The 26,924-nt window shown below is 43.4% G+C and overlaps 1 protein-coding gene across 1 annotated transcript in view; it reads left to right on the forward strand.

The window, feature by feature from the left end:
• Positions 1-26,924, forward strand: part of TRPM6 (transient receptor potential cation channel subfamily M member 6) — a 119,789-nt gene that overhangs the window by 79,145 nt on the left and 13,720 nt on the right. Inside the window, exons 29-37 of the mRNA XM_084829662.1 lie at positions 804-901; positions 2,747-2,811; positions 4,033-4,058; positions 6,719-6,766; positions 14,973-15,038; positions 15,346-15,632; positions 16,529-16,611; positions 23,177-23,382; positions 26,681-26,732. Of these exons, the coding sequence (XP_084685788.1) occupies positions 804-901; positions 2,747-2,811; positions 4,033-4,058; positions 6,719-6,766; positions 14,973-15,038; positions 15,346-15,632; positions 16,529-16,611; positions 23,177-23,382; positions 26,681-26,732 (931 nt within the window). The remainder of the gene's footprint in view (positions 1-803; positions 902-2,746; positions 2,812-4,032; positions 4,059-6,718; positions 6,767-14,972; positions 15,039-15,345; positions 15,633-16,528; positions 16,612-23,176; positions 23,383-26,680; positions 26,733-26,924) is intronic.

The raw sequence follows: 26,924 nt of genomic DNA on the forward strand, positions 1-26,924 counted from the left end.
TTCATGGCATCCCACACTGCCTGCTGGTAGAGCATTTCTTTTGATTTGATCACCAGTATATTTAGTTCCATTTGTGGCACAGTAATTAGCCTCATGAATAGGAAACTGATTTATTTCTACTCCAGTGGTAGATTTCTTTCTACCCCCCGAGCAATGACACCTAAAGAGTAGGATACTTTTCAGATCTGTCGCTGCAGAGAACATAGTAATATTGAGAACTTGCAGACAGCTTGATTGCACAGAGCATCAGGAAAAAATCCACAGATTCTGTAGAGAAAAGTAGGATGGACAATGTGCCCCCTTCCCAGCATGCATCAGAGTGCTTCAGAAATAAACTGAGCAACTGTGCCCCAAACTGGAAAATAGTTCAGCTTGTTTCTAGGCCCAACATCTAAATTTGGCCAATCCCCCACACCCATACGTCTCTAAACTTTCTCCTTTCCAACCTCCTACCCAGCTGCTTTACCCTCACCCTTTAATTCCCCAGTTCCCTCTTTCATTCCCTTCAGTTTCACTTCCTGGGGTGTCATGAGTGGCAGCAAAGTTCTAGTGGTGGCAAGCAATAGGGAGAAGGGTGTTCTCTGTTCCCTTCCCACATCCACTTCCTGGCCTGGCGAGAAGCAGTGCACCACATCCCAAGACGACAAGCAGCCCCTTGGGTGGGCAGCTTTTCCAAGGAGGCACAGAATAAGGATAGCTTTGCCTAGAATAGGCTATTCATGCTGATTCTTTTACTCACTTTTGGAACAAAAGTTTTGTTTTAATTTCATATGCACTCTAGCTATTTTTGTTTACTTGGCTAGGTTTGGATCATGTCAGTTGTATGCATCAGAACATGAAAAATCAAGAAACACTGAGACACACAGTACAGATTTGTGACTATTTGAGACAATCACAGGAGGTAAGGCTTGAGGACGTATAGTGAGTTACACTACACTCACTATACACTCTGTAAATCTATACTAGTCCATTGAGTACTGTGCTCCTTTAGTTTAAATTCACAGCTGAGCACAGTAAAGATACTTTTCTTGAGGAATTTCATTTTATGCAGCAGGCACAGAAGAATCTGCAGAAGAAATAATTAATTAACCACTTAGCCTTCAGAAAAGATTAATAAAAAGACATTGAGGCATTGAATCATGAAATGGGAGCATATATGAAGAGGACAGTTTAAAAAAACTGAGATTTTATATGGTAGTTCTCTAGGCCATTAAGAAAATAAAGTCAGTGGGATTGACTATATTGAAGAACTTAGTTCTTCAATATATTAATATATTTGAGCAAATTCCAGCTGTTTGGTGATGATATTATTGCTTGCAGTTTGTGGATTAAACAAATTTGAGGATTAAACTCATTGTACAGATGAGGGGAAAAACCTGCTATTTGTAGTTTGCACTATGCATTTACCTTTAGATTATCATTTGAAGTAATTTATCTAAACTAAATTGAAAACCAGGGCAATTCAAACCAATTACGGTTTTGCCATTGATTTGAATACTATAGTCTGCTGATCAGAAGACAGTTGAGAGTAGAGATGGTGGGACCTTCGAACTGATATCCCCTTGCCTTTCCTGATTCCACCAAAGTTTGATATAAAATACTGCACCAAACCAGTGAAATCTTGCAGTTATGGTCAAACATTACCAATCTATGTAGTGCTCCTAAGTGAAACGTCTGAAACAATCATTGCAAACTGGGGACAGGAAACTGTTGTTTCCTTTTGGCGCCATGTAGAAAGAAATCCATAATATCCAAGCACTGATGACGCAGCTAAATTTAACAAAAGTTTCTGATGGGTATCAGAATCCCAGTTCTATGTTTTGGTGAGCCTCCTTAGCAGTCATCTGCCTTTCCTTAGGCTTTCCAGGCCCCACTGTGATATCAGAGCAACTAAGCCAATGTCAGCCAAGGGAGCAGTGACATCCTCCCTCCCCTGCAATTCCCCACTGTGACATCAGAGCTTATAGCATCAAGAAAGGTGGGGCAGGCAGAATTTATAAAAGTTGAAAATGAAATTGCCAGAATGAAGTGAACAGAGATTTTATAGTAACAAAATACAGCCTATTATACGATGGGTAGTGATGCCACTGATGTTAGTGATTCTTTGATTCAGAATATGAACACTGGTGACTGATAATGCTCTCCTCCAATGTGACATGAGATTTACAGCCCTCAGAGTTCTTCTCTTGGGTTGTAATCTGAATTGGAGAAGAACTCTTTGCCCCCTCCAGTCACTCAGTAACCTCCCAACCCCACTTCATCCTTCCTTCTTCTCTTCTGTTTCCTGGCTGCAGTTGCAGCAGGGACTGCAGGCCTTGCACCCTTAATCCTTGGCACATGGGTTGCTGCTGCTTCTGCCTCTGCCATTGCTATGGTAGCAGCCACTTCAGGTGGGCAAGTATGGGGAGGGAGACACCGGATGCTGCCATGACAACCAGATAAGGAGGTTTGGGTGGGTTGGGTAGAGGATTACTCTCTCACAGAGATGGTGGTGGTTGGAGAGACTGAGCCCCTGTCATAGTTCTGATGATGTCACCATGACTTAAACTTTTACTTAAATAAATAAATAAATAAATAAATAAATAAATATATATATATAGATAGATAGATAGATAGATAGTGGACATCTTGGTTTGTTAGTTTGATGAAAAGAGGGTGTGAGAGGTCACAAAACCAGGATATGCTTTTAGTTAAGAAAATCCGTACGTAAAACAATAATCACATTGTCTGTTTCCTCTCCTTTCAGGATCTAAACAATAGTGTGACCTGGACTAGGAAAAATAGGCAGAATAATTTGAGCAGGAGCCAGTCGTAAGTACTCCTATTTGTATCACCAAGTATGGTTCCCTTTGTTTTCTTTACGGCAGATTCCTCCTATTGCTGTTAGCTGAGCCACTCATGGGACTTTTAATCAACTGTAGCTGATGACCTCATGGAGACGGCCCTGAGGCACTGCCTCCATAGCTCATTTCTGGTTTTTGTGTGATGCGTTGGTAGCAAGCTGACTGGTCTCTGTGTGTCAGGGTGGAAACTGAGCCCATAGCTCCCCAGAGCAGTTCTGATTCTGAGGAAGAGCAACAACTCGTGGGAGAGGAGCTCACTCATCTCTCACAGGCACAGCGGCAGGGAGAGATTCCTCCTGCCTGCATTCCTGGGAGAGATAGTGACCCTAGCAGCGAGAGAGGGGGGGATGGGGCCTTGACACTCGGCACAGACTCAGGGAGCGGTACCAGTTGGAGGGCGCCGAGAGGAGGCGCTCTGCTTGCTTGGTGCTAAAACAACGGTCGCATCCCAAGGACCCAAGGGTAAGAGGGAGGACCTCTCTATAGCCCATAAGTTCAGAGTCTTCCCGCCCTCCTCTTTCAAACGGGGACCAACGGCCTTACCTGGAGCTTAGGCTACTCTGCTAACTACCCCGGTGCAGTTCCTTGCTTAGTCGTTGGTGATTAGCATCTGAAAGAGTCATTAAGTTGTAAAAGGAATAAAGCCTTAGAAAGAATCCTTTTCGTCTGTGTCTTGAGTTGGCTATTGGAGGGGACTGCAAGAGGCCGCTAGAGCGCTCCTGACACTGTGCATTGGGCGCCAGTCCATTGGTGCACATGCCAGTGGTACCCATGCTGAACAATCCTGACACATAGAAGATTATGAGGGTGCTCTTCTTAATATGGATATGAATTCATATTCGCCCCAGTCTGTAGCACTATCTACATGTAGTACAATTTACACATCTGAGCATCTCTGTATGGGCCAGTTACAAAGACCAACAAATACAGTACAGGTAAAACAAAACTGGAAATCATGATGGGAAATATAACTTTTCATTAGTAGACGACTAGACCTAAGTATCACTAAGAAATGTATGTCAGTGTATGAATGTAACACATAACTTGTTGTAGTTGTTGTTTGCAAAAAACAAATAAAACCTTTGTATGTTTTCCCCATGGATTCAAGCCTTTATTATAGTCTCATATAGTTATGTTTTCAAGCATATAAAACCATGAAAATGTAACTTTAATATTTGTTTTTGAATAGGCTGCAAAGTTCAGATGGATCTGACAGTAAGTGTTTGCACTTTCTTCTTTGTTGCACAATAACAGACATGGCTAGAGGCCAGTCTTAAAAAGTCTACTAATGCCAGCTCACAGTTTTTCAGACCCTCCTATAGCATATATCATGTCACCATCATCCTTTAGTACATTTATTTATTATTTGAAACAGTTTTACCTGCTGTTGAACTGAAAAAGCCTCCCAGAGCAGCTGACAAAGATCAGTAATAACAGACCCTGCCCTTAGGCTTGCAATCTAAAAGACATGAACAAAAGGAAAAACGGATTGGGAAAGAGGAGGAAAGAATCCATCTCAGGCACTAGTTCTTAGCTACTTATCCATGATGACCAAAAGGAACCCAAGTAAAGAAGCAGGTCTTGAAGGAAGGATGGAAACTTCACAAATGGAGAGGAAGTTGCTATTTCAAGTACAGGACCTTTCAGGAGATGCAAAAGTAAAGACTGGAGAGACAGACAAAGAGGACAAACATGGATGAATCTGGGCTGAATGGAGGGAGCAAGATGTTGGGTATATGAAAGAGAAGACAGTTTGAAGGCTCCTTTGAAGACAGTTTGTCATGAAGCACAAACTTATGAAGTCCATCTTGAAGGTGTCTTTTCATTACAGAAGTCTCTAACTCTGAGGGTTGTAAAGCCTTTCAGTCATCATGGATAAGTAACTAAGAACCCAAGGTAAATCCTCCCTGAAGTGTTGCCATCAAATTCTTCTGCAGATATAGAAGCTCCTGGTGTGCATTTCAGGGAAATGAAAAGACTTTTGATAAAATTAGTAACATTTCTTGGGAGTTGTGCACATCCCTATATTTCAGAGGTGTTGAATCTCTTTCAGCCCAAGGGCTAAAATCAATCTGGAGGGGCTCACGGTGGCTGCATTCCAGTGGTGGGCAGGGCTGAAGGCAAAGAGAGAAGGGTGAAAATACCAGCATAAGTTAGCTTAAATCTCTTAGGGCACAATTCTATGCATATTTAGACAGAAAAATGTCCTACAACTCCAAGCATGCCCCAGCCAGCCATGGCTGGCTGGGGCATGCTTGGAGTTGTAGAACTTTTTTCTATCTAAATGTGCATAGGATTGCGCCCTTACTATCAGTAACTCAGCCTTAGGAGAGGCATTTCAACCTTTTAGGATGGGGAGTTGGAAATATGCAAAAGCTGGGAAACCATCAAATGATCAGTGGTTGGGGGAAAGGGGGTGGGGCCATCTGAGGAACTCCAGGAAGCCGGAATTCGCCCACCTGACTGAGGTTCTGCAGCCCTGCTATATTTCCTGCTGTTCCACTGGGATCTGATAGTCCCAACTCATAATGACTCATTCCCTGACCTTGTATGCAATGTGTCTTGTCTTGTAGATTAAAAGTCCCCCCCGGCAGAGATAGTCAGCTTCCTGTTCTGTCCAGTGCCTGGCACACCATTGGTGCAAAATGTTATGCGGGTCCAATAATCCACTTTGCTGCTGTTGCCATCACTGTGAATAAGACTCTCTCTCTCTCTTTCCCCCCCCATCCCGCAACCCCCACCCCCAACTCCAAAATATGAACATGTTAATCTGTTTTTTGGAGATGCACTCTTATTCACAGTAATGACAGCAGCAACAAGTAGAACTGCAAGGTCCATGAAAGAAACAAATAGAAAAACAAATAGAGAAAACTAATTTCTTATTCTGTGCTGCTGTTTTAGTTATAATAGTCTTGTTTGGGGGGAAAGGTTGGGCTTAAAGTTACAAACAAAAATGTCTCATTTGCACTCAGTTAAGAAGTCACCCTGAACCATGGCTTGCTTTAACCATCGTTTAGAATCCAAGCTATGGTTTGAGCTTCCAAACGTATACACAAGCACTAGAATAGAGCTGCTTTTCTGCTTTTGTTTTCCATCTGCACAGCACTCCCATTCCTATGGTACAGAGGACCCCAGAAATTATGAGTATAACTAACGTTTGTCAAGTCGAGCATCATGCCAACCCATAGTAAGCACTAACCATGGTTTCTGATTCTGGTTTGCCAGCAGATGCAAACCATGCTTTGTCCCTTCAGATTAGATCACACCAAACCATAGTTAAGCATCCTTAACCATGCTTTGGCATAATGTTTTTATTGATCCCTTGTCTTTGGTAAGGTCAGAGTTTGTTTCAAGACAATGTGGAATCTGGACCACTGTATAAACGTCTCTTTGAATTAGTTTTGCTTCACTGTTATTTGTCTGTTTTAGACTGTACAACATTTTAGATGTCACAGATTAATGAACCAGTATTACTATAACATCAGTGTCATAATGTACTTAATGGGATTCATAATGACTAGGCAAAGAATTGAGAAAATCATGCCTTTGAGATCCCATGAAGCATAGCGGGCAGTAAAAGGGTTTTTACCATCCTTAAAGTGCAATTACCAGCTCTTCAGCTTTAGACAAACTGAGTGTCCTTGAGGTGAATATTGCCTGTCATTCTGTAGTCCCAGTATAATTATATGTTGTTTTATTGATAGTTTACACAGCTTACATTTTGGACTTTATAACCCAGTTAAAGTAATACCCCCCCATAGAATGCCAAGTCCATCACTTTGTTTCATGACAATATTGTCATGGTGCTCACGACAGCACTTTTCTCTCTGTTTCCCCTACTTAAAATAATAATCCTTTTTTCATTTTCCCCCCAGAAATCTCATCCTCAAAACCCCCTCAAGATCTGCACCATCATTACTCAGGTAAGTCATGAGTATCTAAATGGTAGCTGAACCACTGTATTAGTTGATAAGCATATTAATTCCTTCCCCCTGTCATTTTCTGATATTCTCACTTTGAAGTTGCTCGTTATCAAGAGCAGTATGTTAAGACTATTCCTAACACAGGAGCCTGGGAAGATTAAGATTATTTATTATTTTAGCACTAGCTTTTACATATCAAGTAATGGTTGGCAAAATAAGTTTGGAAATAAATTTTTTTGGAAAGGAATAAATGACAGATTTATTTACAGCCAAACACAACAGAGGGTAATGACAGAGGATTCCTAGGAAACACAGAAACAACAGTTTGCTAATAGCCATCACTTCCTGCTTGTGATGAAATTGAAAACACAATCTTTACTGCATATTTTTCCTCCCATCCAGCTTGTCTAAATGCTTGTCTTCATTTTTATGTCCATAGAAATCTCTAGAGAATTGATCAATCAGTCCAAATATATTATACAGTCAGTCACATGGGAGCAAGAAGGGATTCAAAGATCATCTGATCCATCCCCTGATCATATAAACCCATATCCTATATTAACTCCCTAAAAATGAATTCACATCTTCATCTTGTGTTAGAAGCAGTGAGCTAGGGTGTGTTGTGCAATACAGGTCTGCAAACAGGGACAGTTTATTTTATTTTAAAAAGTGGTTTGAGCAAGCACTGTCAGTCTCCGTTGCATCCAAAACTGGAAAAGAAAAATCCCCAAATCTTGGGAAAGGTGAATCATTCCTGTCTCCCCATGGACTACAACTGATGCACCAAATTAAATGTAATAAAATATTTTTCATATATTCTGATCTCCAGCCCAAATTCATTAATGGACATGCAAACATTTGGACACTAAATCAGTCACAGCTCTCCTTTACATCCTTCAAGCAAAATGTAACAGTCAATAGAATGCTATGAAGCTGTGTGTCCCGTCCCCCCGCCCCGTGGAGGATGATGAGATGTATAGAACCTGCCAGCAGATGTCTCTATAGTCCACACTTATTTTAGAATAGCTCATTTTGTTCAGGAAGTGCATAGTGAATTGAAATTTCAAAGTTATGACATATTTGCATATAATGGTGGGTTTCCTCCCACCACGCTACCTAGTTATTATATCATAAACTAGATGAATATATCAGCAAAAATTAAACACACCTCCAATGAGTGAAATGTGCCTATGAATGCCAAGGCAACCTAGGACAGTATCCAATGCTGCCCACATGCTAGTAGGACCCACCGCTAACGAAATGGGAAGCTGGCAGATCTTGCAGCGATTGGGAAAAAAGCAAAATACTCTTTTCCAGAATGAAGCAGGTCAGCAGAGCTTTCAGAAGGCAGCTCCACTGAGCTCGCCCGTTCCGGAAATAAGTGTTTCCATTCTCAGGGCATCTCTACCCCAGCCTAAAATCCCGCATTTAAATCCTACATTTAAAATCCTACATTTAAATCCTACATTTCTGCTTCTGTTTTAAATGCAGGATCACGACGACTCCCTTTTTCATGTGCTTCCTTTTCCCCCTCCCCTTCGCCCTCCTTCTCCCCATATCTGAGTCTTCCATCATCTTTCATTGATCTCACTCCTCTTCTTGCCGCTTTTACTCTTTTCACAGAGGAAACTGAAGCGGAACACAATGGGGTAATTTGATAGCTCATTATCTGCGATCTATTTAAAAACGGAACAAAGGGCATTTAGTGCAGGAGATGCCTTGAATGATCATGGCATCATGTAAAGAGCCCGCAAACTTCTGTGAAGGAGCCATCTCAATCACAGGATAAAAGCTGTGTGTGAAGGTGCCCTCAGTGGGTCCTGCTAGCAGAACAAAAATGTCAGGGACATAGCAGCAGTATTGGATACTGCCCCTAGTGTGCACTCAACAAAGAGGATTTGTGTTTGGGAACCCCACTCCAAAACTAGGTTTAAGAGGACTGTTCCTAGATTATATTACCCTGTCCCTGGTATTTATCACTTGAGTCTTAACCCTGATTCGTATTCCCTACCTTTGGAATAGTTCTTAAAATCCAGATTCAACTTTCATTTCCATCCTGAAGAATAGGTACACCCTAGCTGGGCCAGGATGCCTGGTTAATTAGGGCTGTGAAGAATTAGGCTGCAAATTAGGGATGTCAGAGAATTCCGCCACGGACTCCCCCCGGAATCTGTGGCGTAATGGCTCCCCCCCGCCACCCCGTGGAATCCCCCCAGGACGGAACTTACCTGGCGGCGGATGTGGCTCCGGCGGCAGATCCAGTGGCAGATGCAGCGGCAGCGGCTCCTCTGGCTGGTCTCCCAGCCGCTGCCGGGCTGCTCATGCTGAAGCAGCCACACAAATGGCAGCTGCTACGATGGCCGTCATTTGCGGCCGCAGCAGCCCAGCAGTGGCCGGGAGACCAGCTGGAGGAGCTGCCGCCGCATCCGCCGCTGGAGCCACCGCCGGAGCCACATCTGCCGCCAGGTAAGCTCCATCCTGGGGGGATTGCACGGGGTGGTGGTGGTGGGGAGGCCGTTCCACCACGGATTCCGGGGGGCCGGATTCTAAAGAATCCAGCCTCACTGGAGTCCGTGGCGGAATTCTCTGACATCCCTAATTTGCAGCCTAATTCTTCACAGCCGTAATTAACCAAGGATCCTACAGAAGTATTTATGTAGCCTATCACGAAAAAGGCAGTCACACAAATGGCGTAGCGGCCACCATTTGCAGCTGCAGCAGCCCGGCAGCGGCCAGAATTCTGGCTGCAGCCGGCTTCAGCCGGCAGCTCTGTGGAGACACCACGGAGTGGAGCCAGCTGGGGAAGATTCGGGGGGGGGGGACGGAGCGCCCCCCCACCGCGGATGGCCCCAGCGGAACCAGGTAAGTGTATCGTACACCCCTACTGCAAATACAGCCTTGCCCACTTCAATTCCAGTCTGTACCACCGACTTTTCGTTCAGCTTTTGGGAAGTCTCTTATATATTGTGTACTGAAATGTGTGTAATGGGTGCTAACCAAACATTTTGTCCCATGTTGTGCTCTGGTGAATTTTCCCACGTCTCCTGAGAAGAAATTCAGGAGATGATATCTTAGATCTAATTCAGACACAGATCCATTGAGTAATCTGCAAAAGGGTAATCTGCATGCTATTGTCAGTTTTCCTTTCAAAATGAGGGGAAGACTTGCTAATGGCAACCTCTTGCCTTGCTATCTTGCATCAAAGCAGCAAACGGAACAGATCATAGCTCATCTTGGCCATTCTCCCCAAAAGGAGGGATCCAACGTACCTTTTCAGCCCTGAGCCACTGGCGATGCTGGGATGCTAAAAGCTTGCCAATTGTGGGGCAGTGTCGGATGGGCCTAGTTTCCTCACTCTAGGACAGGATGACAAAGACATAGATTCAGTGATTAGCTTTATTCAGAGGCAAATCAGGTTGCTCAGATCATACCAGAAGTCATGGCACTTCATCCTAGAAGTTATTAATCAGTTAACTCAAGGGCTAACAGCCTATGGCTTAGATCAAGGAGCAGTCCAGAAGCAAGTACATAATCACAACATTAGGGGTTCAAAGCACTTAGGGATTCAGGTTCACAATGCAAGATTCAGAAACAGGCTATGGCCTAACTCAAGAGGATACATGGCTAGACCCCCAAGCAGAAATAGAGACATTCTCAAAAGTGAGATCTCCATGTTCAGGAGCCCTAAGCTGATTCGGGTTTAGGGTCAAGAATAGTTACAGCCAGACAGAGACCGTGCTTTTGGAGTAGCTCCTTTTTCAGGAGTGCTACATGACAGGGATCGAAGCTGAGCTAAGTGCAGGGATTCAAGAATAAACTAGGCCAAAGAGCCCTAAGTGATAGAAACAGCTCTGAATGCAGGACTTACACACACAGAAGGTCCAAGCTGACTCAAGTTGAAGGATGCAGGAAGAAGTCATGACTAGGCAGAGTCCCAACTTATTGGAGAGATTCCATATTTCAGCATCTCTCATTGTTGTGGTCCAAGTTGAACTAAATTCATGGATTCAGGAATTAACTAGACAAGGAGAAGTCCTGGGTAGCAGAGAAGTTTTCCATTCAGAGCTTCTACTGAAAAGAGCTCCTGGCAGATCTCGGTTCAGGAGACAGGCCTAGAATCAGGGAAGGCTAGAAATACACACACACTGGCAGAGATCAAGTCCAACAACAGAGTCTGCATTAGAAATCTCTAATGTACAGTTATCGATGCAAAACAACAGTCTTAAAAGTCACTAACAGTACAGGCCAGAAAACTTTCTGGACAAGCAAAGATGAAGGTACTCGGTTCATGGTAAACAATAATCCCTGGTCTATGAGAAGGCTGGCATTATATTCCACAGCAGGTTTTAACAATTCAGGGTTCAAGAGAGTGAATGCTGAGTCCAGGGTAGAGAGCATTTCATTAGTCCAAATGATGGAAAGTCCAGGCAAAAAGTGTAACATGAAGTAAAGACAGAGCAGCTGTTCCCTGGCAGGGAACCAGATATCTCAAATTCCTTGTGTAGCATTACTTATCAGTTTGGAGTTTTCTGGTTACAAGATTCTCTGGAAACATGAAGAGACCAGGCAGAAAGTGTTCAGCAAAGGAAGACCATTGCAGATGAGGAAGAAGAGCTCTAGGCAATACAAGATATTGGGCCGATCTACATTGCACCTGCCATCGCAATGAATTCGGTGTCCCGTCGGGTTAAATGCTCTCGCATTAAAACGTGATTATCCACACTCACTCATTTTCCCCATTGTGATGCTTCATCGAATTCGCGAGCTTGGTTCACACTCGAGCGCTGTTCTGTTTTCCTGCGAAGGCTCCCATTGGAGGATCAGAAACTCTTCCTGTTTCTGCTGATTCCACGCCCACCATGCTCACAGCTCTTGATGGCCCCATGTCATCTTCCAGTTACTGATCTCATAGCTTCCTCAGCACTCAATGTTTCCTCAGCAATAAGCAAAGGGCTGGATGTGCCCACGCTTGTCTGATCTTGGAAGCAAAGCAGGGTCAGCCTTGGTCAGTAGTTGGATGGGCGACCGCCTGGGAATCAGGCTTCCTGCTAAGTTTTACCCCCTCCTGTCCTCTGCTCTGGATTTTTTTTTAATCAAGGCATGATCTTCGAAGAATCATGGCTTCTCCGCGATGTTTTTTTTTTTTTTCTAATTCAGGCATGATCTTCGAAGATTCGAAGCTGTGAAGCTTCACAGCTTCGAATCTTCGAAGATCATGCCTGAATCAGAAAAAAAAAAACATCGCGGAGAAGCCACGATTCTTCGAAGATAACGCCCTAATTTAAAAAAAACAAATCTGGAGTGGGGGATAGGAGGGGGTAAAACTTAGTCTCATTGGAAGGGATAAAACAACCCCCTGCTCAATGCAGGAAGCCTGATTCCCAGGCAGTCACCCATCCAACTACTGACCAGGGCTGACCCTGCTTAGCTTCCAAGATCAGACAAGCACGTGCACATCCAGCCCTTTGCTTGTTGCTGAGGAAACATTGAGTGCTGAGGAAGCTATGTGATCAGTAGCCAGAAGACGACATGGGGCCGTTGAGAGCTGTGATTGGACAGAAGGGAAATACAAACACCGTCTTATATGGACAGGCCGGGGAGGGGACTGCAACCAGATATGGTAGCGAAGGCAGACAGTCAGAGCACATTAAAGGGAAATACCGGGATACCCTGAGGGCATTGAAAGTGGGAGCACAGAAGCGGGAAATTCTGATTCCAATTCGAGGCGGGTACTGCGTAGTGTGAAAGATGGGCGGTGAAACCTCATTGGAAGCGAAAAAACCCATACGTGTAGATCGGCCCATTGACACTCGGGTATCAGCTTTTAAATAGGGGAGTGGTTTCTAAGACTCGACCTAGTCATTCTAAACCCACCTGACAAATGAATCTGACCCATAAGCAATCAACACATCAAGACAGTGTGGTGTAGTAGCTAGAGTGTTGGACTGGGAGTTGGGAGATCAGGGTCCTAGTCCCCATTTGGCCATGGAAGCTCACTGGGTGACTTTGGGCCAGTCACAGACTCTCAGCCCAACCCACCTCACAGGGTTATTGTGAGGATAAAATGGAGGAGGAAGAGGATTATGTAAGCCACCTTGAGTTCCTTAAGGAGGAAAAAAGGTGGGATATCAATGTAATAAATAAATAAATAAACCAGGGCATTTTGGCTGGATGGATACCGAGAGCTGAAACATCCCCCTAATAGCCCTCCTCACCTCCAGCTTGTTTTTCATGCAAGACTTTTCTGGTAATAAATCAGAAATCAGCTCAAGGCCAAAATGCAGCTGTTTGATGAGGTGTACTGACCCTTTTGAATTTCACCCCTCTTTTTGCTTGTAATAGCTGAAAAGTTGAACAGTGATGTGCTCCCATGACAGCCACCTTGAACTCTGTGTTATGCTTACTAAAAGCTGAAGGAGACTTTGGTTCAGAGGCAGCCATAGCCACTGAGCCAGGGCAACATCCTGATAGGCTGAGACAACCCTCTCCCTGCTGTTCCACCCAGTTCAGGGGAGTGAATTTCAGGGCAGTGGGGAGGGTTAAGGGCAAAATACTTAGGGGCACCTGTTGTGGAGGAAGCAAATCTTTTCTGTTTTCTTTTTTTTTAATTGCTTTAAAATATACTGTTTGGGGCAGTGGCAGCCAAACCTAACCGCATTCAATAGCAGGGATGGAGTAATCTCTCTCTTTCAGTTTCTCTCTGTTTCTCATTTTTCCAATCATGAGCTCATTCATCCCATTTCTGTATCAGTTTGCAATTTCTTTTTTAAAAGTCTACATGAAAATTCAGACCCACTTTTGTGCGCATTATTCCTAATGTGTGCGGTTTTATGCCTCTTTGCCTAATATAATGCATTTTTGTATGTTATTTTCACCAAGTACACAATTGTGAGTGCACTTTTCTCTACTATATGCATGCTGTATACATTTTTTTCATTGGAGAACTGCATGGCAAAATTCAGAGAAGTAGAAATAGTGAAGGATAACTCTGTTTTGGTTTGCATGTCGCTTCAGGAAGTGCAAATTGGGTCAAATTAAAATGTGAACCAGACTAATTTCTCCCCCATCCCCATCCCAGAGTTATTCTGGGGGGAAATGGCAGCTGGAGCAGCAGTTTTTTAAGCAGTAAAAAATAAATGCCAGAGAAGAGCTACTGTCCCTTCCACCATGGTAAGAGCCCCTAAACACCCACTTGCCCCAAATAAGGCAAGCTGTTTTGCCTCCCACCTGAAAATGTTCAGAATACCCACCACCTCCAATTTGCCATGTGAAATGGGGTGGTGAATTCCAGAGGGCTGTTTTCAGGTAAGTCCAGTTCTAGAGTACTTCCCAAACACTTCATCCTTAGGAAGCTGCTGTGAAGGCACCCTTACTTCCACGGGAGATGTCTGAGAGCCACATTACATGCAGTTGCATATATCTGTCATTAAAAAAAAACTGCTTTCTTGCTGAAAATCATCCCATAGCTGCTTTCGCCCCTGCAAGGGAAAAGATAAATATATGTCCCACATCTTTCCCCTTTTGGGAAGTAAAGCAACTTGAGAAGGTGATTTTGAGCTGGAAAATGGCTGAAAAGGATTAATCACCCCTTCTTGCCACCACTCTGCTCAAGATACTTTTGTGCTTCCTCTGCCCCCCACAGCACACACTGTTCTCAGCCTAAGTTCTACACAATTGGTAAATGTGCTACTTAATTCATACTGGGGTCTGCCCTCTCCAGGTCTCAAAAGGAAGACATCGTAGTGTAGGTATCACCTCCAGAATTCCAATTGCTAAACATGGGAGCCCAAGAAAAAAATCCCACTGTATCCCCAACTTAGCTGATTGCATTGCCTTGAACAAAGAATTGCTATGGGAAGGAAGAGATGGATGGATTGCTCTGTTGGGGAAAACAATGCCACCCATGTGAGGAGTGTTTATACAGGGTGTTTGATGTTTCCCCCTTGGTTATGAAAGACCTGCACAACCAATTTAAATGCCCCACGCTCCTCTATTTTTCTTCCAGCACTCATTGGCACAACCCTGTGCCCAAGAGGCTTTATATGGGCAGGGTAGAGCTGATATTTGGAAAGCTATAAATATTGCTGTAATGGGGATATGATACACAGAAACCAAGGACTTTGTCAACATATATATGTTGACAAGTATCATTCATGGGTAGACAATAAGAGTAAATCATACGACTGACCTGTCTCTCTCTTTGCAGCGGTCGAAAGGAACAATTTAATGAGATTGGCTCAAACAATACCTTTTACACCAGTGCAGCTTTTGGGTGAGTATCAATTTCTGTATTATGGTATGAAGATATTTTAATCATTAGGAGTTGTAATCATCACTTAGGTTTCAGTCCTACACCTACATACTTGGGAGTAAGTGAATGAAAATGAAAAGACATGCATAGGATTACAATGTTAACTCGATTATCTGCATGAAATCATAAGATGTGTGTTATAGATACATTACATCTTGTTACTGTCTTGTAAATAAATTGTTTTAAGAATACAAAGCCAATGCACATTGTTACTCTTGTGTGACTTGTGCTTGTTCTAAACAATATTTACAATTTCCTTTGATCTTAGCTGGAGAAGAAGTGACAATCTACAGATTAGAAGAAAGTTCACCTTTGAACCTTGATAAAAGCATGTCCTCCTGGTCCCAGCGTGGCATGGCTGCTATGATTCAAGTTTTGTCTCGGGAGGAAATGGATGGAGGCCTGCGGAGGGCTATGAAAGTCATCTGCACCTGGTCTGAGGATGATGTGCTACAGTTGGGCCAAGTTTTCATTGTAAAGTCTTTCCTCCCTGAGGTAGTTCAGACTTGGCAAAAGATCTTCCATGAAGGCACAGTGCTTCACCTCTGCCTCAGAGTGAGTACCACATGGTCAGGAATCCATACTGATCCCATATGACCAGCAAAGCCTTCTGTGAAATATACTAATTAAAATATTTGCTAAAGTTAAATGCTTGACTACCACAAGTAGAAGGGCTTATAGTTGGTGGAGGTTACAGCTGCAGTCCCCTTGTGCACCAGAATGGCTGAACAAGGCTGGAAGGACAGAAAATTACAACGTGAATAGAGAAAGCGATGGGGGGGGGGGTTGCTCCATGGTAGAGCATATGCTTTGCATGCAGAATGAGACCTCCTGAGTATTGGTGGGGGCGAAGTGATTTCATCACATAATGTCTATACTGCGCCAGCTGCACTAGTTACTGGTGTGTTTCTGAGCCCAGTTCAAAGTGCTGGTTTTGACCTGTAAAGCCTTAAACGGTTTGGGACCAAGTTACTTGAAGGACCGCCTTCACCCATATCAGCCTGCCTGCACTTTAAGATCAGAAAGAAGGCCCTTCTCATTTGCCGACCCGTGAGAACAGTCAGGTGGGTGAACACACGTGAGAGGGCCTTCTTTGCAGTTGCCCCACACTTTTGGAACAAGTTGTCTTTGGAGGTCCACCATGCTCCATCATTGCAGGCATTTAAGAAGGCCTTGAAAACCTATTATTTTACTGTAGCCTTCCCTTGATTTGACTGCTGCTGTTGCTGTTACTGCCGTTGTTGCTGGATGCTGGTTTTATTGTTGGCTTTTATTGTTCTTTTTATTGTTTTTATGTTTTTTATCGCTTTTAATATTTTAACTGTTTTTATGTATTTTATTACTGTAAGCTGCCTTGGGAGGGCTTCTGCCCTGACAGGCGGCCAAGAAATGTTTTAAACATATAAATACATACATACATAAATAAATAAATAATTTATTACTATTATTAGGAAATACAACAGCAAAGGGCAGCTCAGAAGTTGATATATACCTTCAATCAAGTGAAGCCACAATCCATTCCATATACTCCAAGGTATGGGAGATGGTTTTTCAGACATTTGTTGTTCAGTCATTAAGTCGTGTCCGACTCTTCATGACCCCATGGGCCATAGCACTCCAGGCCTTCCTGTCCTCCGCTCTCTCCTGGAGTGTGCTCAAGTTCATATTCATTGCATCGGTGATGCTATCTAGCCATCTCATCCTCTGCCGTCCCCTTCTCCTTTTGCCTTCAATCTTTCCCAGCATCAGGGTCTTTTCTGGGGAGTTTTCTCTTCGCATTAGGTGGCCAAAATATTTGAGCTTCAGCTTCAGTATCTGTCCTTCCAATGAGCACTCAGGGGTGATTTCCTTTAGGATGGACTGATTTGACCTCCTTGCAGTCCAGGGGACTCGTAAGAGTCTTCTCCAGCACCACAGTTCGAAAGCATCAATTCTTCGGCGCCCAGCCTTCCTTATAGTCCAGCTCTCACAGCCATACGTTACTACTGGGAAAACCATAGCTTGTATGGACCTTTGTTGGCAAGGTAATGTCTCTGCTTCTTACTATGCTGTATGCTGTAAGTGTCTTTTAATTTCATGGCTACAGTCACCGTCTGCGGTGATCTTGGAGCCCAAGAAAATACAATCTGTCACTGCTTCCATTTCTTCCCCTTCTATATGCCAGGAAGTGATGGGGCCAGATGCCATGATCTTCGTTTTTTTTAATGTTGAGTTTCAAACCACCTTTTGCACTCTCCCCTTTCACCCTCAACAAGAGGCTCTTTAGATCCTCTTCGCTTTCTGCCATTAGTATCATGTATCATCTGCGTATCTGAGGTTGTTGATAATTCTCTTGGCAATCTTAATTCCGACTTGTGATTCATCTAGGGATGTCAGAGAATTCTGCCATGGATCTCGGTGAGGCCGAATGCCAGTGCATTTGGCCCCCTGAACTCTGTGTCAGAATGGCCTGCCACCCCCCCCTGCCCCCCGCAGATCCCCCCCGGGACGAGACTTACCTGGGGCGGATGTTCCGGATGGCGGTGGCTCCAGCGGCAGCTTCAGCGGCAGCGGCTGGTCTTCCGACCAGCTGCCACTGCCACCACCATTTGCAGTCTTCCCCCTCCCCATTTGTGATAGGCTACGTAAAGACTTACGTAGCCTATCACGTCTGGGTTAAAAAAAACACAAACACATACGCAAATGGCGGCGGCTATGGCCGCCGCCATTTGTGTTCCCTATTTTTGGTTGTCTTAGTCTATGTAAATATTTACGTAGACTGAGACGGCGAAACTAAGGGGGAATGCAAATAGCGTAGCAGACGCTATTTGCGTTCTCCTTTATTTTCACCATCTTAATCTACGTAAATATTTACGTAGACTAAGACGGCGAAAATAAGGGGGAATGCAAATAGCGTCCGCTACCCTATTTGTGCTCCCCCTTCGTTTCGCCATCTTAGTCTACGTAAATATTTATGTAGACGAAGACAACCAAAAATAAGGAACGCAAATGGCGGCGGCCATAGCCGCCGCCATTTGCGTATGCGTTTGTGTTTTTTTTAACCCAGACATGATAGGCTACGTAAGTCTTTACACAGCCTATCACGGCTGAATACAGAGACGCAAACGGCGGTGGCTATGGCCGCCGCCATTTGTGTCCCTGCTAGCCAGTGGCCGGATGTCCGGAGGCTCCGCGGAATCCCCACAGAGCGGAGCCGACCAGCCAGGATTCCAGGAGGGAGGGACGGAGCGCCTCCCCCCCCAGCGGAACCTGGCGGAGCCAGGTAAGGGGGGTTTCGTACATCCCTAAATTCATCCAACCTGGCGTTTCTCATGATGTACTCTGCATATTAGTTAAATAAACAGGGCGACAATATGCAGCCTTGTCGTCCTCCTTTCCCAATTTTGAACCACTCGGTTGTTCCATGTCCGGTTCTTACTGTTGCTTCTTGACCCTTGTACAGGGTTCTCAGGAGACAGGTAAGGTGGTCTGGTACTCCCATCTCTTTACGAATTTCCCATAGTTTGTTTTGATCCACACAATCAAAGGCTTTAGTGTAGTCAATGAAGCAGAAATAGTCGTTTTTCTGGAATTCTCTTGCTTTCTCCATGATCCAGCGAATGTTGGTACTTTGATCTCTAGTTCCTCTGCCTCTTCGAAACCCAGCTTGTACTTCCGGTAGTTCTCAGTTTGCATACTGCTGAAGCCTAGCTTGTAGGATTTTGAACATCACCTTGCTGGCATGTGAAATGAGCGCAATTGTGCGGTAGTTTGAACATTCTTTGGCGTTGCCCTCCTTTGGAATTGGAATGTAAACTGACCTTTTCCAGTCTTGTGGCCACTGCTGAGTGTTCCAAATTTGTGGGCATATTGAGTGCAGCACTTTAACAGCATCATCTTTTAGGATTTTAAATAGGTCAGCTGGAATACTGTCATCTCCACTAGCTTTGTTGTTAGTAATGCTTCCTAAGGCCCACTTGACTTCACTCTCTAGGATATCCGGCTCAAGTTCAGTGACCGCACTATCATGGCTATCAGGGACATTAAGATCTTTCCTGTATAGTTCTTCTGTGTATTCTTTCCACCTCTTCTTAATCTCATCTGCTTTTGTTAGGTCCCTGCCTCCTTTGTCTGTTATCATGCCTGTCTTTGCACAAAACGTTCCCTTGAGATCTCCAATTTTCTTGAAAAGATCTCTAGTCTTTCCCATTCTATTGTTTTCCTCCATTTCTTTGCATTGTTCATTTAAGAAGGCCTTCTTGTCTCTCCTTGCTATTCTCCAGAACTCTGCATTCAGTTGGATATATCTTCCCCTTTCTCCCTTGCTTTTCGCTTCCCTTCTTTCGTGAGCTACTTGTAAAGCCTCATCAGACAGCCACTTTGCTTTCTTGCATTTCTTTTTCTTTGGGATGGATTGAGTTGCTGCCTCCTGAACAATGTTAAGGACCTCCATCCATAGTTCCTCAGGCACTCTGTCTTTCAAGTCTAATCCCTTAAATCTATTCCTCACCTCCACTGTAAGGGATATGATTTAGGTCATACCTGAATGGTTTAGTGGTTTTTCCTACATTCTTCAATTTAAGCCAAAATTCTGCAAGAAGCAGCTCATGATCTGAGCCACAGTCAGCTCCAGGTCTTGTTTTTACTGACTGTATGGAGCTTCTCCATCTTTGGCTGCAAAGGACATAATCAATCTGATTTCGATATTGACCATCTGGTGATGTCCATGTGTAGAGTCGCCTCTTGTGCTGCTGGAAAAGAGTGTTTGCTATGATCAGCATGTTCTCTTGGCAAAACTCTATTAGCCTTTGTCCTGCTTCATTTTGCACATCAAGGCCATGCTTGCCTGTTATCCTGGTGATTTCTTGACTTCCTACTTTAGCATTCCAATCTCCTATGATGAAAACGACATCTTTTTTTGGTGTTACTTGTAGAAGGTGTTGTAGCCTTCATAGAACCGATCAACCTCAGCTTCTTTGACCTCAGTGGTTGGGGCATAGACTTGAATTACTGTGATGTTGAATGTTTTGCCTTGGATTCGTACTGAGATCATTCTGTCGTTTTTGAGATTGTACCCGAGTACTGCTTTTCCCACCCTTTTATTGAATGTGAGTGCTACTCCATTTCTTCTAAGGGATTCTTGCCCACAGTAGTAGATATGATGGTCACCTGAATTAAATTTGCCCATGCTTGTCCATTTTAGTTCACTGATTCCCAAGATGTCGATGTTCAATCTTGCCATCTCATGTCTGACCACCTCCAGCTTACCTTGATTCATTGATCTGACATTCCAGGTTCCTAAACAATATTGTTCTTTACAGCATCGGATTTTCTTTTCACCACCAGACACATCCACAGCTGAGTGTCCTTTCAGCTTAGGCCCAGCCACTTCACTCTTTCTGGCGCTACTTGGAAATTCCCTCTGCTCTTCCCCAGTAGTATATTGGACACTTTCCGACCTGAGGGGCTCATCTTCCAGCATCATATCTTTTAGCCTTGTGATACGTTCCATGGGGTTTTCTTGGCAGGAATACTGGAGTGGGTTGCCATTTCCTTCTCCAGTGGACCACATTTTGTCAGAACTCTCTGCCATGGCCTGTCCGTCTTGGGTGGCCCTGCACCGCATAGCTTATGGCTTCACTGAGTTATGCAAGCCCCTTCACCACAACAAGGCAGTGATCCATGAAGGGGTTTTCAGACATAATGTGGACTAAACCCATTCATTCTGTAGAACATGCATTGCTTGAATGGATACCCAGTTATGAATCAGTGATGGATTTCAGTATTGTCACGCAGGTGTAGTCCTGGTTCAGAACTCCGACATTTTCTCACTGAAGTTAATGGGGAAATGTGCGCAGTAGCTCCGTGTGCACTCTGAAATGCATATGGAGCTCTAAACTGGAACAGTAGCATCAGCTTACAACATGCATTATTTTGACATAGACAGCCATGGTGTAAATGACAGAATTGTTAAAACTGTGTAAGCTTCAAGTCCTATATTTAAAAGTGTTGACAATGTCTACATTTGGCTTGCGTATCTCTCTTTCTCTCTACATACACACGCACACACACACACACACACACTGTGTGTCAATTAAGCTCTCTTAGTCAGCTTAACTGAAACTATTGTGCATGTGTACCTTACGAGGATCCATGCATTCATTTAAAGAGACATCCGACATATGCCAGGGTTATTCCCTTTCAGGTTAGGGTCCCATTGCTTGTTAACTGCTTGATCTAATGACTAAGCACATAGTACAAGTTTAGGTTTTGACAACTGCAGTTCACTACATTTTTTGTGAGCTGCCTTGCATACACTTTGGTGTGGAAAGGTGGGATAGACATTATTTTAATCAATAACAAAATACATATATACATAAATAGAAGTATCACATGGACATTATAACATAGGCATGTACCCTTGGAAACCAGCACCTTAGCAAGAAAGGCAAAGGGGAAAGAGCAGGATAGAAGAAAATATATGCTCTGGTTCATTGAGATCCTGTGATGCATACTAGAGGCTGAACACGTACAGTATGTATGACTAAGGCCAGCTTGTTCCAGCTATTCGGTATTTTACTGTTCTCAGTTCAGTTCAAAGCTGATCAAATCAGTTATCACCATAGTGAAACAAAAGCTTTTCACGTTTATGTATTAATTTCCCCCATGATGTAGCAGGCCTGTATTTACACACCCACTTATATGGCTCTATTTCAAGTTTCCCCATCCTTCTGTATTTATTTGATGAGAAAGAGATCATAACTTGGTTCTGAGTACCTAAAATAAATTTTTATGATTTGTTTTACAAGCAGTTTTGTAGAGTATCAAGAGTAACATTGGCCTTTCTCTCGTAAAAAGATCTTAATGTTTTATCAGAGTTAAAATCAACCTTCCATTTCAGAAGAGTTTTAACTTGATTTTTATTAGAAGGGATGAGCCCTTTCATGATTTTGAAAGACTTTGTTGCCACTTGTTTGGAGGACTATAACTAGAACAATAATTTTGCTATTATCTATCTCCTCTGATGGGTCTGGTACAGAAATATATGCTTCTGATGAGATTGTGAAAGTCTTGGTGTAATGGCTTTATATAGAGCTTGATCGAAAGCGTACTGCAGTAAATGGGAATGTTTTCATTGACTTCAGTGAACTGTAGAGAATGTAATTGTGTATGGTCCTCTTCCTTTTGCCTCCAAAGAAAATGTCATTGAGTTGGATCCAACCCTCATGCAAATGGAAGTCTGCTCATGCAATGAAACTTCCCCATCTTCTCCTCCTGGCAGCCCAAAGTCTGTGCCCCAGATTTGTTCCAGAGAGTCCCCCAACCCTCTGGAGAAGATTTGGAAGGAGCGTGGGTAGCTGTAACATGGAAGAGGAAATCCATTTCACCAGTAGTTCACTTCCGCTGGTGGAATGACACCATTGGATACAACCCATTTATAGTAATTTATTATAGTAATTTCATATTAAATAGCCCAATAAATAGATAATATCAAGATTCCATTTCATGGAAATCAATATGTACAATACATGTACACCAATCTATTTTAATTCTTATGAACAAGTTTAGTTTGGGCTATGCAACATCTCAAACAGAAGCCATCAGTACAAAATATGTTGGGAAACTGGGCTTTACAGTTTTTTGAGGTAACGGAGCTGCTGAGTTTGCAAAGGATCTAATTTTGGGGGGCTGGGTAACACATTTGAACACTTAACCACCATTTTACCATTAGGTGTGGGGATACTGTGAAACTTGCTCTGTAGATTAGGCTTCCACTTACTCTAAGCCAGAAACAGTGGGTGTGTTATGGAATGCATCTTTTACAGGTGACATTTTAAATGTCAGACATATTCCTTAGGCTGCAACCTTGTATCCACTTACTTGGTTGTAAGACTGATTGAACTCAGTGGGACTTACTTCTTAGTAGACATGTAGAGGATTGGAGAGTGTGTGTGTATATATATTTTTACACACACACACACACACATATGTTTATGCTATTCTTAAAAATTCTCTGTTGGGTGAAAGTTTCAGGTGGGAGCAGCGCCCTACATGCATCAAGAGTGGGATGGCTCCTACTAGTCAGCTAACTCCCTGAATGACACTATCCTTTCCTTCAGGTTCCTGGAGGTCTTCTTAATTTATTGCCATTCAGCCAATCAGTGGCTGACGATAGAAAAGTACATGACAGGAGAGTTCTGCAAATATAATAACAACAATGGGGATGAGATCACACCCACCAATTTGCTGGAAGAAGTTATGCTGGCCTTTTCTCACTGGACGTATGAATATACTCGAGGAGAACTCCTCGTATTGGATTTGCAAGGTAAGTAATAGCCTCAAATACCATACTATGAAATACAGGGTAGCCTTCAAAGTTCTGATGTGCGATATGCACCTGAAAAATGGGGGACAGAGACCACCGTAATGTCTTCATTCTTTAATGATGGCAGTGTCTGTTGTGTGTACTGTCAAGTTATGGCAGGCCATAATTGCTGGGGCAAAGCACTCCCTCTTCATTTTCTCTCCTCCCTTCCTTAGGGTTGCCAGGTTAATCTCTGCAAGCTGATCTGGTCTCTTTTAAAATCTCTGAGTTAGAGGAGGAGAGAATGGAGTCATTGTGTCTCTCACTCTGCTTGCCCACTAGTCCATTTTCCCATTACCTTTCTTTTCCTGCTGTGTGACAAGCAAACAAAATAAGATTCCCAGTTGCTACTGGATGCAGGAGAGGAGGGTAGGCAAAGTAGGGTGGCCACTTATGAGTGGTCAAAAAACCAAAAAAGGTTTTTGCGTCACCAAAAAAGAGAACAAAAAAGGACACTGATATGTATAAAATTTCCATATGCTAATTTATATGCATAGATGCAAATTTAGAAATGAAATTATTAGAATTTAAATAGAAACACAGTACACCTCACCATAGTGTGGAAGACCGTGACCAGGTGAGCTGTGTTCTTGCTCAGTCTGCTGTCCAGGTGCTGTTGATGGACTACTTCAAGGCCCATCTCTTCTTTCTGAGGGTTCTTCACCTTTAAACTGGACAGCCCTTCAAATAGAGCATGCCTTCAAAACAGAGGACAGTCCTCTGTAAAGGAGGACCCATGGCCACCCTAAGGCAAAGGAACTGGTGGGGTAGAGCAGTGTGGTGTAAGGCACAGCAGCAGTATCCTTTTCCACTATCCCAGAACTTTTAAAGAGGTATGCACGACCTTTGGGTGCTGACTTGACAATGCTACCTTTCTTTTATGGAAAATACCTTTCTTTTATGTTGTATGCTTCTGCCTGCTGCCATTATTCAGCTTGGTTTCAAGACTTCCCTTACCTTGAACCTTTGCAGATTTCTGTAGGAGAATGCAGACTTCTGTAATAGTAAGCTTGAGCTACAAGAACCAGGCTACCCTGGGTGGTTCTTTCCTGGCAGGAAAGAACTATGGAAAAAACATGGGCAGATGTTCTAAAATACTTCTTTCAGAACTCTGGGGAAGCTCTTGTTCATGCACGAGATCCATATGCAAAACTGATCACACACACACGCACACAAGGAGACTGGGTTGGGACTAATTTGTTTTTAGGGAAATATTAGATGGTGTTAGAAAGATGAACAGCCACCTATAATGTAAATTAAGTGTCCTTTTTTGCTATTTGTGTCAAGGGAAATGTGTACTGTAAGACAGAGACTTAATTTATTTACAGTGTTCAAAAGGCCTGAATTACACTGAGGTACATTTTTCAAGCAAAATAAACCTTCCAGGCCCCTGACCTCATTTATTGTTAACTTTACATTCAACATTTAAGAGACAAGTATTCATTATAGAATGCTGAAATATTTAGACAGTTATCTAAAATGGCAGTGTGGGTGGCTTCTTTTGAAAGCTTCTGTGAATGTGAAGGTCTTTGCACAGAGCCAGGAAGACATGTGGGAAGGTATGTGAAAATCAGAAAAAGAAGGGGAAAAAGCCCTCTTGACCTATTCGGTTCAGCTTCATCATTGGTTTGGGCCTTGGATCATGATTGTCTTTAGATTTATATTCAGACTGTCTGCCCTGACCATATTTCTTCCCACTTGCATGTGGAAGTTGCTAAAAGCATAACAAGCACTCCATGTGTTATCCGGATATGGCATTAGTACTGCTGTAGAGAAGTAGTCGTGCTCCACAGGGATGCGGTGCAGCAGCTGTGTGAACAACTGAGTAAGGGGGTTTTGCCATTCATCAACCTCACCGACAGTATCCATGTGGATGCTCCGTGAGCGAAAGGGAGAATTGCATTTTCCCAGCAACCAAATATTATCGTCTGAATGCTGGCAAAATGGATATCCCTGGCACAGGAATATTGTCTGGAGTAACTATGATCACAATTAAGTTGGAGTTGTGTTTCTGTTGCCCCCCGACAATGTGGAGAAGCATTTATTTTACTTAACCCTGTTTTCAAGTCCTAAAATTAAAACCAAGCAAGGTTGGAATTTAGGCTGATCTGTCTCAAGCAAGCTGAACAAAAAATGCCCCCCACTTTTTGTGACCCCATTCTCACGCTCCAAAAGTTTGTGTGCTCGCAGAGGGGGGGGGGATTTCTTTCAATAGGCAGGAGGAATGTCTCAAAACTCACTCCAAGCAGCGACCGAGCTGCAGCCAGCAGCAGCGGCAGAGCGGCGCATCTTTCTCCCCCTGCCCCCAAATGCCTGAGAATGACCCCACACCCTGACCCAGCTGTCTCCCCAAGAAGGCACTGGGCAGGGGTGGCGGCACCCTGCTGGCCGTTGACTGTTGCAGCTGCGTCACTGCATGTGGCAGCAGAGCAGCTAGGTTTCTAAAAAGATTTTTCTTGAAGAAAGGCAATGCAGATGTGGATTACTTTTCCTGATAAGCCCCCCCCCCCATTTTGAGAATTTTCCTCCCCCCCACATACAATTTTAATGTTTTCTTCCCGCCTTTCTCCCTAGTCCCTCGCTTTCTCTGAGAAAACTTTGGTTCAGCAGCAGTGTCAAGTGAGTTATGAAGGAGTCAGAGTGATGGAAACTGTTTTCTCATTCACTTAGTCTTGCCCTGAGTGACAACACTACAGTGACAAAGCATGCAGCACTCATAAAGGACCAGATGTAGCCATTAATGCACACCAGATGCGGCTATTGATCCAAGTTGGCAAAGCTGGATTAACCAGTGTGAGAACACACATTTCCCTCTTGATCCAATGGCTGCAGTGTGCATGTGGAGGCTCAACAGCAGATGTGGAGCTCTGTGTCTGTAGGGGTTGATCCATTCCCTTCAGTGTCTGGGACATCTCCATGCACACTATAGGGATGCATTCCTTGATCTCAGTTTTCCCTGACGTAGAAATATAGCCCATATTCACATATATTTCGAGGCATGCGTTTGGATCCACAAAGCACTCTGGATTGATGTACTTAAGTTGTTCGGCATTACATTACAATGGAAAAATAAGAAGAATTGGCTTCAAAAATGAGATGAGCATGCAGCATTTTATAGTTTTAATGTTGTCTTTTCGGTTTCTACTCTATAAAGCAAAAGATTAGATAAGTATAAAATAATTGCATAGGTTACAATCTCACAAGTGATTTTTAAAAAGGCAATTACCTTCTAATACCCTTGTAAATGTGACTTTTGCAGGTGTTGGAGAGAATCTTACAGACCCATCCGTTATTAAACCTGAAGACAAGCAGTGAGTATCTAGTGTCACTTTATCACACAGAATATGACATGTTTCATGTGATTCAATTAATATGCAATATTACTTCTGAGGCCTATATGCATATTTTCACACGCTGTTGACAGTGGCGCTCTTTGTGTTTTTGTTATCATTACAGTTACCTGTTTGTATCTTTTTAATTGACCAATTACAGTACTCTAATGC

The sequence above is a fragment of the Heloderma suspectum genome, chromosome 2, assembly GCF_057233095.1.
Source record: "Heloderma suspectum isolate Gila_16-S chromosome 2, 16-S_ref, whole genome shotgun sequence".
Lineage (NCBI taxonomy): Eukaryota > Metazoa > Chordata > Lepidosauria > Squamata > Helodermatidae > Heloderma > Heloderma suspectum.